At 45.9% G+C, this 13,278-nt stretch overlaps 1 protein-coding gene across 1 annotated transcript in view; it reads right to left on the bottom strand.

Moving 5' to 3' along the window:
- The window catches only part of LOC105493774 (inter-alpha-trypsin inhibitor heavy chain family member 6), a 43,716-nt gene extending 34,022 nt beyond the window's left edge, over positions 1-9,694 (bottom strand). Inside the window, exons 1-5 of the mRNA XM_011761667.2 lie at positions 9,593-9,694; positions 8,413-8,567; positions 3,567-3,677; positions 2,482-2,729; positions 155-324 (exon numbers count right to left, since the gene is read on the bottom strand). Coding sequence (XP_011759969.2) covers positions 155-324; positions 2,482-2,729; positions 3,567-3,677; positions 8,413-8,567; positions 9,593-9,694 — 786 coding nt within the window. The remainder of the gene's footprint in view (positions 1-154; positions 325-2,481; positions 2,730-3,566; positions 3,678-8,412; positions 8,568-9,592) is intronic.
- Between the last annotated feature and the right edge of the window lie 3,584 nt (positions 9,695-13,278).

Here is a 13,278-nt window from a genome sequence, read left to right as displayed (position 1 = left end):
AAGCCATGTGTCTTTTCACGTCAGCCTATCCTTGTTTGCTAGCTCTCGCTTATCCCTAGGGAAACTGGAGTGAACAGCTGGAGAGGCCTGAGCATTGCTCAGGCCTGTCTGACTCCAGAGCCCATCCTCTCTCTCCTTTCCCAGGCCCCCTCACCTGCACATCTCCAATGATGTCTTCCATGACCACATCGTACTGAACCAGGAAGTCAGCCATGATGCCTGAGTCAGAGATGGCCGACTGGTCTTGCAATGTCGGGCTGTAGGTGATTCGGACACAGGTCTCTCCCCTCTCGATCCTGGTAGATGGGGGTGAATCCACCTCACCTGTATGGGTGGGGAGGATTGGGACGGCATGGTACGAAGGACTCGCTAGACAGAAGAACCAGTGAAAGGGCAGCACAAGGGGCACTATCTGGGGAGGTACCAAAACCTCTGGTGCCTCCTGCCTACAACATCTTTCCACCTGCCCCAGACTCCTCTCCCAGTCCCACAGCCAGCTCCTCTCTGCCTCCTCCATCGAGCCCAGCTGGACAGACCCAGCCTGGCCCTCAGCTCCCAGGCCCTGGAAATGTGGCCCTCGCTGGCAACCTCACCCTGCCTCATTTTCCATGCAACCTGGGGCCAAGTCTTTGGAGGCATGGCATGTCCGGAGACCAGCAGCCCACATCTCCTCCCAGAGAGGCAGTGCAGTAAGAGTGTGTCCAGGAGAGAGACAGACAGACACACAGACAAGGTCTAGGTCTCCTCCCATCCCCCCACTGCTGTGGGAAACAGCAGCCTAGCAAGGTTGTCCTCTGGATCTGATTTAATATTTCTTCTTCCCTCTCTTCCTTCTGACTTTGGGCATCACGTGTGTGAACAAGCCTTTTAGAGTCTCATGAAATAACAGATGAATCTCTAGTCCCGGATGTTTGCTGAGCTGGCCACAAGAGCAAGTTCTCTGGAATCCAAGACAAATGTCCATTTAGAAATGTCACTGTGCCTCCTTTTTTCCAGAAAATGGAAACTTGGGAATTCTGCCCCCCCCCTTCCTGCTACAGCTGTCAGGAAGCTCAGGGGCACACTGAGCCCCATACTCTCTGAGGCGCCTGCTCACATACATTCCCTTGGCTTCCTTCCTCTCAGAGCTCTTTGTTGTTTTCTCCCCCACAGGATTGGTTCTACCCTCTGTTTTAACCTTTAAGGAGAATGGGGGAGGGACCTGCCATTTATAGCTTAGGGCTGAAGAATGCAGGCTGCAGGAACTCAAATGGCCTGTGGGCCCAGCTCCCGGCTGCTGCTGTGTGTCCCTGGACAAGCGACTCATTCTCTCTAGGCCTCTGGCTCCTCATCTACAGCGCAGGCATGACCACAGCTCCTACTTCATAGGCAGTGCTGTTGGAAATAAATGAGGCCATTCATGTAAAGCGTTTGGAGCCATACCTGCATCTCAGTGAGTGCCACCTAGTCCTAACGGGTACAATGATCATGCAATCTTCTCTGCACCACGTAATTGGGAGGGAGGAATTCTCTCAAAGTCTCACAATGGTCCTGAGCTGTAGATGGCATCTCGTCCATTTTACAGATGGGAAAAGTGAAGTCGAGCAGTGGAGTGACTGGCTTTGATGGTCCCACATCAAGGGAGTGTCAACACTGGGATTTGGATCCAGTCTGTGTCTGTCTGTGTCTGCTACATCCACTGTCCACCCCAGTGCCTCTCTGGGTCAACAGTTGAATGAGTTGGGACCTCCTATGCTAAGCAGCTTTAGAGGGGCGGCCACATGAGCCAGGGATTTCTCTGCGTCTGTCCTCTCATCTCAGATGAGGTGAGCAGGCCAGCTCCGTGATTCTCCAACCTGACTGGACATCAAGGTCGCCTGAGACTAGTTGATGACACGGCTTCCTGGGCCCCACCCCCATGCTACTGAACCAGACCCTGAAGGTTTGGCTCCAGGAATCTGCATTTCTAGAAGCCCATGTTGTGATTCTGATGTAGCCAGTCTGGCCTTCCAAAACCTGTAGGTGATATTTGAAGCAAGTCTCTGAGGCAAGATGCTTCTCTTCCCTTCAGGGCCTGAGATGGTGTCCTCCAGGGAGCCTGCAGTTGCTGTGCGCTCACTGTCCTGCCATTCTCAGTGGGGATCCAGGGAAAAGCATGATTTGGCCAGTGTGGCTTCTACAGCCTTCAGCATGGTTAACACACGATTTAATTTCATTAGCCCACCCAGCAAACCCTCCCTTATCACTGACTTTTTTTTTTTAGGGAAATCAAGAGTCTGGGAAGTTTGTAATGTGCCAGGTCATACAGCTTGTAAGGACCAGGCCAAGGTTAAAATCCAAATATTTTCACCTTCAAACATGCCCTCTTCTCACTGAATCAGGAAAGAACTTGGCAGTGAGTACGGAGCAGAAGTGGCACTAGAGGGAAACCCAGTGGAATCGGGAAGGTTTTCATTCAGTGAAGGCCAGTCTGATGGGTGACCTATAGTGCTGCCCACATACTTGCATGGGCATTGGTGCGCAGGCGGCTGGTCCTCAGGGGTGGTATGTGCACATAGGAGATGCCTGTCCTTTCTGACACTGTAACCTCTACGCTCAGCCTCTTCACCAACCGGCCGGGCCTCAGGCTCACCACCAGCTGGTAGTGGCCCTGGTGACGCTGAAGCAGTTCCTCATAGGCCAGGGAAAAAGTCACCTCTGTGCCTGCTGCCAGGCTGGTGGAGATGCGGAACTTCTCTGATTCCCGGTCCCTAGGCAGGAAAAGGAGGAGGGTGGGAAGAGAAAGGGATCTTCTGAGGAGTACAGGGGCTGTTAGATGACCTAGATTTGCTCCCCCCAACCCTGGTCCCAGCAGACCTGACTAGGCTTCTGGTTCAACTGAGTCACTGGCCATGGTCCGTCATCCATGCATCCACTTATCAATCTCCCTCTCCCTCCCTCATTCAGCCTCCTAAATATTCTGCTTGCTAAATTATCTCACAGGTGGTCCACCCTCAAGGGAACTTTAGTCCATGAAGATCTGAATATAGAACAGACCAACTAGGGTCTAATGATTCATTTTACAAAAGAGTTTTCAATTTACATACAATGCCTCATCCCCTTCAAATAGACCCTCCCACTATCCCCTCCCCTATGCTTTTGAAGGAGCTTGTTTATATGGCAGTAACTCAGTTTGCTGGAGCCAAAGCTAAAGCTTTCGCTCCATGAAACTCTCTTGGAAGCTGGGAGGGAACACTGAAGGAAGACAATACATTTCTGCCTGCTGAATGGAACTCAGGAAACAAAATTCAATTTAGAAAAATCTCACTTGCATATAACCTTCCCGGAAGGTGCCAATTCTTAAATAAGCCACAATCTGCTGACAGTAGAAAAGTGGAAATGGGGAAATAAATTTCCATTTATTGAACACCCACCCTGTTATAGGCTTTGATAGTCATTAACTCACATATTCTTCACATGATCCTATGAAGTAGAGGTCATGTCCCCACTCTGCAGAGATGGAGACTGAGGACCAGAGAGAACGTGCATCTCCCCTTATCACACAGCTAAGATTATTAAGTCATGTTTTGGACTGGATGGGGCCTTACCTGATGCCTACGTGAGCAGCTGTCTTTCCTTGCTGATGGGCTTCTTCATAGATTTTCTTTGCCTGGTGCTTCTCTTTGACTTCTGCAATGTAGACTTTATTGTTGATGGTCCTAATGGGGCAGGAAAGAGGAGGGACAGCAGAGACAGAGAAAATAAAGAGTTGGTCAGAGGCAGAGAAAGAGACACATGAGGTAGAAAGAGGAGGAGGATAGAGACAGGGAAAGAGAAAGAACAACACAGTGCCATAAAGCCCCAGTGTGAGTGGCAAGAAGAGAAGAAGAGGAAAGGAGAGGGAGATACAGAGTGAAGTAGTTATCATTATCTCCATTTGTCATATGGGGAAATAGAGGCCACACAGCATATGGTGGATCTGGTATTAGAGTTGTGTGTTTCCCAAAGTGTTGAATAAATTCTACCTTTTGGCACACAACATAATTTTAGGTATGATATAATCGAATATTTTTGTTATCATTGTTATGTATTTACAGTAATGTTTATTAAAATACAACTAGCACATTAAACCCATGATCTCATAGATATTATTGCTCAGAATAAGACTAACTCAGATCATCTCAGAAAGTATAACTGTTGAAAAAATATATTGGGTAAATAATATGGCCATATTAATATAAAAATATATTAAGTAAATACTATGGGTGGTAAAAGTGGTAAAAATTGTGAAAGAAGTGTGCAAATTGTTGCAAAGGCTTCAGGGTCTGACTAGGGAGGAGGACTTGTCCTCAGGGAGCTCAGAGACTGATGAGTTACAAGCAGACTTGCTTACCCCCATTTTCCTCATTTCTCTAAGGAAGGTAATAAAGTGAAAAGAAGCTCAAAGAAGGGAGAGAACATTTTTGGCCAAGTCTTCAGGAAAGGGTCCTAGAGAAGGTGGCCCTGAAGCTAGGCCTGAAAGACAAGGAGGTTATGGATAAATAATCTTCACTGGCCATGCCTTCTCAGTTTCCTCTGTTGGCTCGTTCTCTTCCTAACCTCTAAACCTTTGGAACACTCCAAGGCTCTGCTGTCAACCTTTTATCCTCTCCCCTCCCTCCCTCTCCCCTTCTGTCCTCTATTCTTTCTACATTGGCTCTCTAGGAGATGTCATTTAGCACCATGGCCTTAAATACCATTTATATACAGATGACTCCCAAATCTGTATCTCCAGTGTGGACTTGTGCCCTGAACTCCAGACCCATACATGCAATTTCTTACTTGACATCTCCACTAGAATGTTCCATAGACACCTCAAGCTGAACATATCCAAAACTGAGCTCCTGATAACTCTCCCCTCCAAAATCTGCTCCTCCTCTGGTATCTTTGTTTCAGGACATAGTTGCTCAGCTAAAAATCTTAGAGTCATGTTGGATTCTCCTCTTTGTTTCACAATCCACATCCAATCCATCAGAGATTTTCTACTCCATCTTTAGAAGACATCCACAATCTGTCTGACTTCTTACCACTTTGTTTGCTGCTGTACCCCTGGTGCCTGGAATATGGCTTGGAACAGAGGGAGGTGCTCAACAATTATTTGTGGAGTGGACATCCTGGACAGACAGCAAGAAAACACAGAAAGTGTTTCAGGGGACAGCAAGTAGTTAAATTTGGCTGGAGTGGAGGGGCAGGAAAGGGAAGTATGGAGAGAAAGTTGGAGTGGTTGAGTGGGCCTAGAGAATAGGGGGCTTTGAACACAAGACTCAATGAGCTCATACAGCAGCAAAGACTTTTTGCCATGGAGAATGGAGAGTCTTGGACAAATCTTGAAAAGGGGAGAGATGGCTCAGAGCTGGCCTTTGAGGAGTGATCGTTGGGTGTCCTAGAGAAAGTTAGTGCAACTCTGTAGGAGGCGAGTACAACGGTTTCCATTTTATAAGTGGAGTAACTGAGGCACAGGTATCAGTAAAGTTGCTTGACCAAGGCAGCAGCTTCCAGAAACACTGGGGGAGGATAGGCAGGTGGCAGAAGAGACCACTCAGGGAAGAAGTGTTTCTAGGCAACTGAAACAGAGTATTGCTGTGGCTGGGCTAGTGTGGGGGGTGGGCCGAGCTGGCACCTTCCCAAGGTCTCCTGGGGTGTGAGGGGGGTAGGGTGGAGCTGGTCTGGCAGCAGGACACTGGGGCCTCTGTGTGTGTGCTGCCTCCAGCCAGCATACTTTCCACAGAGTCTGCCCAAGAACATTTCCTCCAGCCTGCTTTGCTTAATTTTTTTAAAAAATTCTTTTGGTGTTTTTTTCAATTGAAGCAAAAATCGAAATTCTGCCTGACTACTTGGCTGTTACATCATTTGACTGCCAGCTTCTCTGGTTAGCCCCCCATACTCCAGACCCATGCCTGCTCTTTTCAGTCCTCGATTCGCCTGGGTCCCAACATGCAATGATCTTGGTCCCTTCAAATCTTACCCATATGGAAATCCTGCTTTCAGGGAGCCCTCCTTGACTGCCTCAGCACTTCTCCCCCAAACTCCCTGACTCTGACTCCATACCAGTTCCCTCCTCTAACCCAATCCTTCTCCAGGGGAAGTGCTGGGAGGTTCTTGATGGCACAGCCTAGGCCCACCCTAGGGCTGCATTTGAGGTTGTACAGATTATTGATGGCACAAGAACCTCCTCCCAACTAACAGGGACAAGCGGGGCTGAACAAGGGCGGATATTCTGCTTGTGCTGGGCTCACTAATCTGGTAAATCTGATAGTCCCTCTACCCAAATCCAGGGGCCTTTTTGTAATTCACACTAAAGTGTGATACTGGCTAATGAGGCCCCACTAAGCTTTCTCTTTATCTGCTCCAGCTCCCTTGTTTATCACCTCAACAGGGTACTATCATCTACCAGGTCTAATAAGCTGAAAAAAGGTAAACACCATCTATATTTACTTATTCTCCACTACAGTCAGGTTGTTTCTCCCTCGATGGTCTCTCACATCCACTACCACTGTCCTGCTCCCACCTTCAGCATCCCCTACGTGGATTCTGCCCCTGTTCGCCTACTCAGCTCTTGGCCACCTAGCTGGCCCCTCCAGTCCACTACCACTTCACAATCACCTCTCCTTGCTTAAAACCTTGCCACGTCTCCCTATTATGGCCCACGCTTATTTCTAAAGAGGGGTGCACATGTCCCAGGGGATGCTGGAGACAAATCGAGAGGGAGTGGGAAAATAATATTCACACTCTATTTTAGGGCTTTTTCCTCATCTTTTAGGGATTAATATTTTATATGCTTCATAATATACCTAATATATTTGCTCAGCAGTATATTTATATAATGCGTAAATGAATAAGTATATATGTTTTGGGAGTATATGATCAAGTTTTTCCTGATAGGTGTGCAAACACATAAGATGGTTTGGAGACCATTAAGTGAGACCCAAGTAGGTGTTCTAACATTGGAAGTCCTCCACAGCCTAGTCTTTCTCTGTCTCTTACATCTCATTTTTTAACCACTCTTCTACCTCTTGTCTGTCCCTGACAGTACAGCGACACGGAAGTACTTGCAGTTCCCCTAATTGAGGGAACATTTATGCCTTTATTCCTTTTTCCTGGATTCCTCCAGTCCTGCCCTCACCCTGGTTGCCTGGTGAAGATGTCCTATTTCAAGCCTCAGTTTAGGTGTTATCTCTCTGAGGTTTTTTCCACCAGCCTGGGAATAGGAAACGCACCATTGTCTTCTGATCCACTTCACCATTCTAACCATTCCACATTCAGACTTCTCTTTCTCCCCAGCATACTTTATTAAAGCAATCTACTCACTGCTCCCCAACCCAACGCTCTTTTTTAGAGACAGTCTCACTCTGTCACCCAGGCTGGAGTACAGATATCAAAGTGCACTGCAGCCTCAACCTCCCATGTTCAAGCAATCCTCCTGCCTCAGCCTTCTGAGTAGCTGAGACTATAGGCATGCGCCACCATGCCCTGCTAATTTTTTTTTTTTTGTTTTCTAGAGATGGGTTCTCGCTATATTGCCCAGGGCAGTCTTGAACTCCTGGCTTCAAGCAATCCTCCCACTTCAGCCTCCCGAAGCTCTGGGATTACAAGTGTGAGTCACTGTGCTGGGCCAGTTTCCTTTTTTATATCCCCCCTTAAACTGCGAACTCTTTGAGACTAGGGACTATACGCAGTTCACCTTCCTCTTTCTGTTGGACTCAGCACAGTGTAAGTCACACAGTCAGCACCAGGAAATGTTTGTTTAAAAAGCAATAAAGCTAATATTATCAAATACTTAATATGTGCCTGGAGCTAATTTTAGCATACGTTTCCACGTATATTAATTCATTTAATCCTTGAAAGTGGGTTCTGGCCGGGTGCAGTGGCTCACGTTGGTAATCCCAGCACTTTGGGAGGCTGAGGCGGGTGGATCACAAAGTCAGAGATTGAGACCATCCTGGCTAACACGATGAAACCCGTCCCTACTAAAAGTACAAAAAATTAGCCGAGCGTAGTGGCATGCGCTTGTAGTCCCAGCTACTCGGGAGGCTGAGGCAGGAGAATCACTTGAACCTGGGAGGCGGAGGTTGCAGTGAGCCAAGATTGCGCCACTGCACTGCAGCCTGGGCAATAGAGCGAGACTCCGTGTTAAACAAACAAACAAACAAACAAACAAACAAACAAAAAAAAACAAAAGGAAAAAAAGAAACTGTATTCTAATTTTATCCCCATTTTGTAGATGTGTAAAATGAGACTCCCAGAAATGAAGTAATTTGCCCTGGGTCCCAAACTGGCAGAGCCAGGATTCAGACTCAAGAAGTCTGATCTCAGAGTGCATTCTTTTAATCACTATGCTCTGCTGACAGAATACGCACACGAATGAACAAATATATGCACAAATGAATGAAGTGGTGACTTTGGAAGCAGACTTACATAGTGAAATTGGAGATAAAGGCGAGATGAGGCAGATCCAGGTCAAAGATGGCTTCATGGGCTTCAGCATGTGGATTAAACAGGACAGAGGTGACCAAGGTGTGGGCGTAGCGAGACACCACCGTGGAGTGCATGGAATAGCTTGTCATTAACAACTGAGAGAGAAGACAGGAGGAGGTGTTTTAGGTAGACTGTGTCTTCAGCCTAGATGGGCTAGTACTTGGGAACCCAAGATTCCTACACAGGACTCAAAGTATATAGGTGGATAAACTGAGGCCTAGAGAGGGAAAACAGCCTCTGTCATCCATTTGGTGGAACTGCCTGATTACTTCAGCAAGCTTTATCAAGTCTCAGAACCCAAGACTCACAGAAGATTAGAGATCAAGGGACCTCTCTGGACAAGCACTTCTCTAACTTTGATGTGCACGTGAATCTCCTGGAAATCTTGTTAAAATGAAGATTCTGATTCAGCAAGACTGGGGTGAGGACTGAGATTTTATCTTTCTCAAAAGCTCCCACGGGATGATGCTGATGCTAGTCCACAGATTTCACTTTGAGTAGCAAGGCTTTAGAATATAGCAGAGCAGCCGCCATTCATTGAATCTTACTCTGTCCAAGGCACTGTGATAAATATTGATTTTTTTCTTCTTTAGGATCTCAGGTGTAAAGAGTCGCACTTATAAGAACAATCATGCACTGCAAGCATGGTAAGTATCTGGCATCCATGATGAGGGCACGCAGCAAGTACAATATCTATCTTCTTCCTCTCCTTTCTTGAGGTAATGGTCCCTCTATCTACCCACACGTGATGCACAGCTAGTTCCTTCCCAGTATGGGACAGTGGGAAATGGGGACAATTTGAGATCAGACGGACCTAGGTTCAAATTCTGGTTCTGCCTCTTCCTGTATCTTAACTTTGGAACCTGTTTTCTCTTCTCTATAACGGGGATAATAATATAGCCCAGCTCACAGAGATGCTGTGAAGACTAAATGAAATAATAATTCTGGGACCCCTGGTGCAGCACCTGACATGTGCTTAGCAAATAGTACCTCTTTTCTCTGGCTCTAGCTTCTCAGTCATAGGACTGAAGAAACACACGGAATAACCTTCCCAAATTCCCCCCAAGAAGCTAATTTTATCACAAATCCCCAAGCTTTGTTCCCTCATCCCAGAACTGACCTTTGTGCTTGATGAAGCAGGGACAGGGGGTCCCTGGTATGTCAGTTCAAGAAGAATGGTCAGCAAAAAGCTGACACAGATGAGGTACCTCCACCCAGACATGATGCCACCTCTGGCCTAGATCTGTTGTTCACATCCAGAAGATCTGAGCCCGATCTCCAAACCCTTGCTCTTTTAAACCTCCAGGTATCCCTTCTCTTGAGAGGGAGGGACCATCCTGAAGGGTGGGGAAGGCTCTGAATGTGGCATTGAGGCTCACACAAGCCAGGATTGTCCAGGAGCTGGGGCTGGCATCTTGCCTGGAGAAGGGCCAGTTCCATGCTTCCTTTTTTTCCCTCATCCAGCTGTAAGATGAATGGAAACTAAACATACCAGAGCCCTGGGTCTGTCTGTTTGCTGTGTTGGCTCAGGGTGGGGTTTTTCTTTCCTATAAACATCCACAGGAGCCCAGTAACTGGGGCCAGAGAAAGGTCACTTAGCATTGATCATCTTAAAAAGGTAGCGGCGATGAGAGAGGGATTGGCAAGGCAAGCCCCCAATACTGGTCTTCCCTGGTATTGACTTTAGCCTAGTGCCTGGAGGGACTTACTCAGGATCCCATAACAATTTAGGGGTCCCACAGACATAATAAGACTTACAATCTCTAGAATAGCTAGAGGCCAAGACAGGCTGGAGCAGGACTGAGAAAGAATATAACACAGTGGTTTCAAAACAGGCTTTGGACTCAGACCACCTGGGTTTGAATCTCCGTTCTGCCACTTACTGACTGTATAATATTGAGCATGTTATTTAACCTCACTGTAGCTTCAGTTTCTTCATCTATAAAATAAGAATAGTAATAGCATCTACTTCATAAAGTTCTTATGAAGATTGAGTTTGTACTTTTAGAATGCTTGGCACATGGTAAGTGATCAGTAAATAGCTGCTAGGAGGAGGACAGGATGAGGCATGACAGAGTTCAAAAGTGTGGAAACCTTCCTGCCCTCGGAGATCTGAGTGGAGGGAGAAAGGAGGAACTGAGGTGCTCTGGACTCAGGATCTGCAGATCCTGTGGAGGGTAGGGGTGAGAAATGGGGCTGAGAAAAAGGAAAGTACTTGAAGGTCTACACAAGGACTATCAGCCTCAGTCAGAATCCTGCCACTCTGGCCCTCCCGCCTCCACCCATCCATACAGGGAGCACGGACAGCTCCAGTACTTACTCTCGGGGGCAAAATCTCTGACGACATTTTACAAACTACCCCAGGAACACTCAGATTTGTCCTAGGCCATTTGGCATCACAACAAAGTCTTCTCATTCTGGCACCTGTGGGTCCCCAAACCTGTCGGTTGCTACCTCCCACAAGTCCACACCAAGTTTCCTCTCAGGATTACCTCATGAGGGAGAGCCTTAGCTAGAGAACAGCTCTGCTAGAGAACAGCTCTTAGCTAGAGAACAGCTCTGCAACAGAGAAAACTCCCATCAACTGCCCAGTCCTTTTCTCTTAAATATGAATGAGTAGCCAAGGAGCCTCAAGCAAATTAAGGTAAGCCTGTAGCATGAAAGCAAAATACTAAAAGAAACAAATAGAACAACTGACCCTAGAGCAGTTTGAGGATCTGGGAAACAAAAGAGAACTTCAGGGGAAAAATTGATGCTATTCTCAGTAAGATTCAAGAAGATACAACATGCATAAAACAAGAACTAGATGCCATAAAACAGGAACAATCAGAGAAAACAGAGATTCCTTAGAAATTAAAAATAAGTTACTGAAGTAATAAATTTCCCAGGACCAGGAAATGAGGAAATCTCCCAGAATGTAGGGCAAAAAAGCCAAGGCAACAGAAAATGTGAGAGAAAATTTAAGAGAGATGGATTAATCTAGCAAATTAAGCATTTGAATAATAGGAATAATTTTGTTTTCTAGACAGAGAAAACAAAACAATGAAGGAAACTTTAATGAAAATGTATTAGGCCAGATGTGGTGGCTCACATCTGTAATCTCAGCACTTTGGGAGGTTGAGGCGGGAGGATTCCTTGAGGCTAGGAGTTTTGAGATCAGCCTGGCTAACATAGTGAGACTCTGACTCTAAAAAAAAAAAAAAAAAAAAAAAAAAAAAAAAAGGTGAAAAGAAATAGCCAGTCATGATGGCTCTCATCTGTAAATCCCAGCTGCTTGGAAAGCAGAGGCGGGAGGATTGCTTGAGCCCAGGAGTTCAAGGTTACAGTGAGCCATGGTTGTGCCACTATACTCCAGCTTGGGAGACAGAGTGAGACCCTGTCTCAAAAAATAGATATATTAGAAGTTACAATAATTTCCTACACCTGAAGAAGGATCTCCACACAGGTGCCCAGAACAGCAAATCCAGGAAACAGCGAATCCAATTCAAGCAAAGACTGCAGCAGCCTCCTTACTGGTCCTCCTCCTTCAGCCTTCATCCTCCCCTTTTCTGCCTCCCACCAGTATGTTTTTACAACAACCAGAGGGATCCTTTTGAAACCCAAGTCAGATCCTGTCCCCTTTCTGCTTAAAACTCTCCTGTGGATCCCACCTATGGCTTACATGGTCCTATGTGAGAGGGGTCAGTGAGGCAAGCCCTCATTACCCATTTGACCCCATTTCCTATTACTTCCCTTCCTGCCTTCCTCCATCACTCTAGCAACTCTGGCCATTATGTTCTTAAAAAATGCCAGACATGGAGAAAAAAATGCCAGGCATGATCCTGTTCCATGGCCTTTGCAATGACTGTTTTTTGTGCTTGGAATGTTTTCTCACCAAGCATCCACTTGGTTAGTTCTCTCACCTTATGCAAGTCTTTGCCCACATGCTACCTTTTCAGTGAGTATTTCCCTGACCAACCTATTGACTTATTTTTAAATTTTTTTGTTATTGATACATAATATTTGTACAAATTTATGGGATACATCGATATTTCGTTACATGCATAGAATGTGTAATAATCAAGTCAGGGTATTTAGGGTGTCCGTTGCCTTGAGTATTTATCATTTCTATGTGTTGGGAACATTTCAACTTATCTTTTCTAGCTATTTTGAAATATACAACACATTGTTATGACCAGCCTACTTAAAACTGAGATTTTTCTCCATAGCACTTACAACACATTTTAATTTGAATACATTTTACTGATTTATCTTATTATCTTTTCTCTCTCCCTTACTAGAATCAGCTCCATGGGGGCCAAGGATTGCTATCTGTCTTCTTCACTGCCCTAGCCTAATCTCCCAGAACAGTACCTGGCACACGGTAGATACTCAAAAAATACTTGTTGAATGAGTGAATACAAAAAAATTCAAGGAAAAAAGGAAGGCTTTTAGAAAGTGTGTGTGTGTGTGTGTGTGTGTGTGTGTGTGTGTGTGTGATTATTCAAGAAAGTCTTGGCCAAATACAAAGCAAAATAAAATGTAATATGATTATGAGTAGCTGATAAGAGTAAAAGAAAGATTCCATTTGACCTCGATGCTAGAAACATTCTCCTCTGAGAGGCCCAAAGATTGTGACCTTGAACTTGAAGAGAAGGAAGTGTATTCCAGGCTCACTGCTTGGCTAGATTTTGAAAAATATTTACATAGCCATGATAATATGAATGCTGTTTATTGGGTTTCAGGTCATAGAGTCAACCTGGAGAGACAAAGCAGGGAAGATCTGATTGTGGCTGTAGAACAGAATGTAAATGTTAATAGCCAGGG

The sequence above is a fragment of the Macaca nemestrina genome, chromosome X (genome assembly GCF_043159975.1).
Source record: "Macaca nemestrina isolate mMacNem1 chromosome X, mMacNem.hap1, whole genome shotgun sequence".
Lineage (NCBI taxonomy): Eukaryota > Metazoa > Chordata > Mammalia > Primates > Cercopithecidae > Macaca > Macaca nemestrina.
Note: the sequence above shows the minus strand (reverse complement) of the source record. Positions and strands in the feature narration are given on the sequence as shown.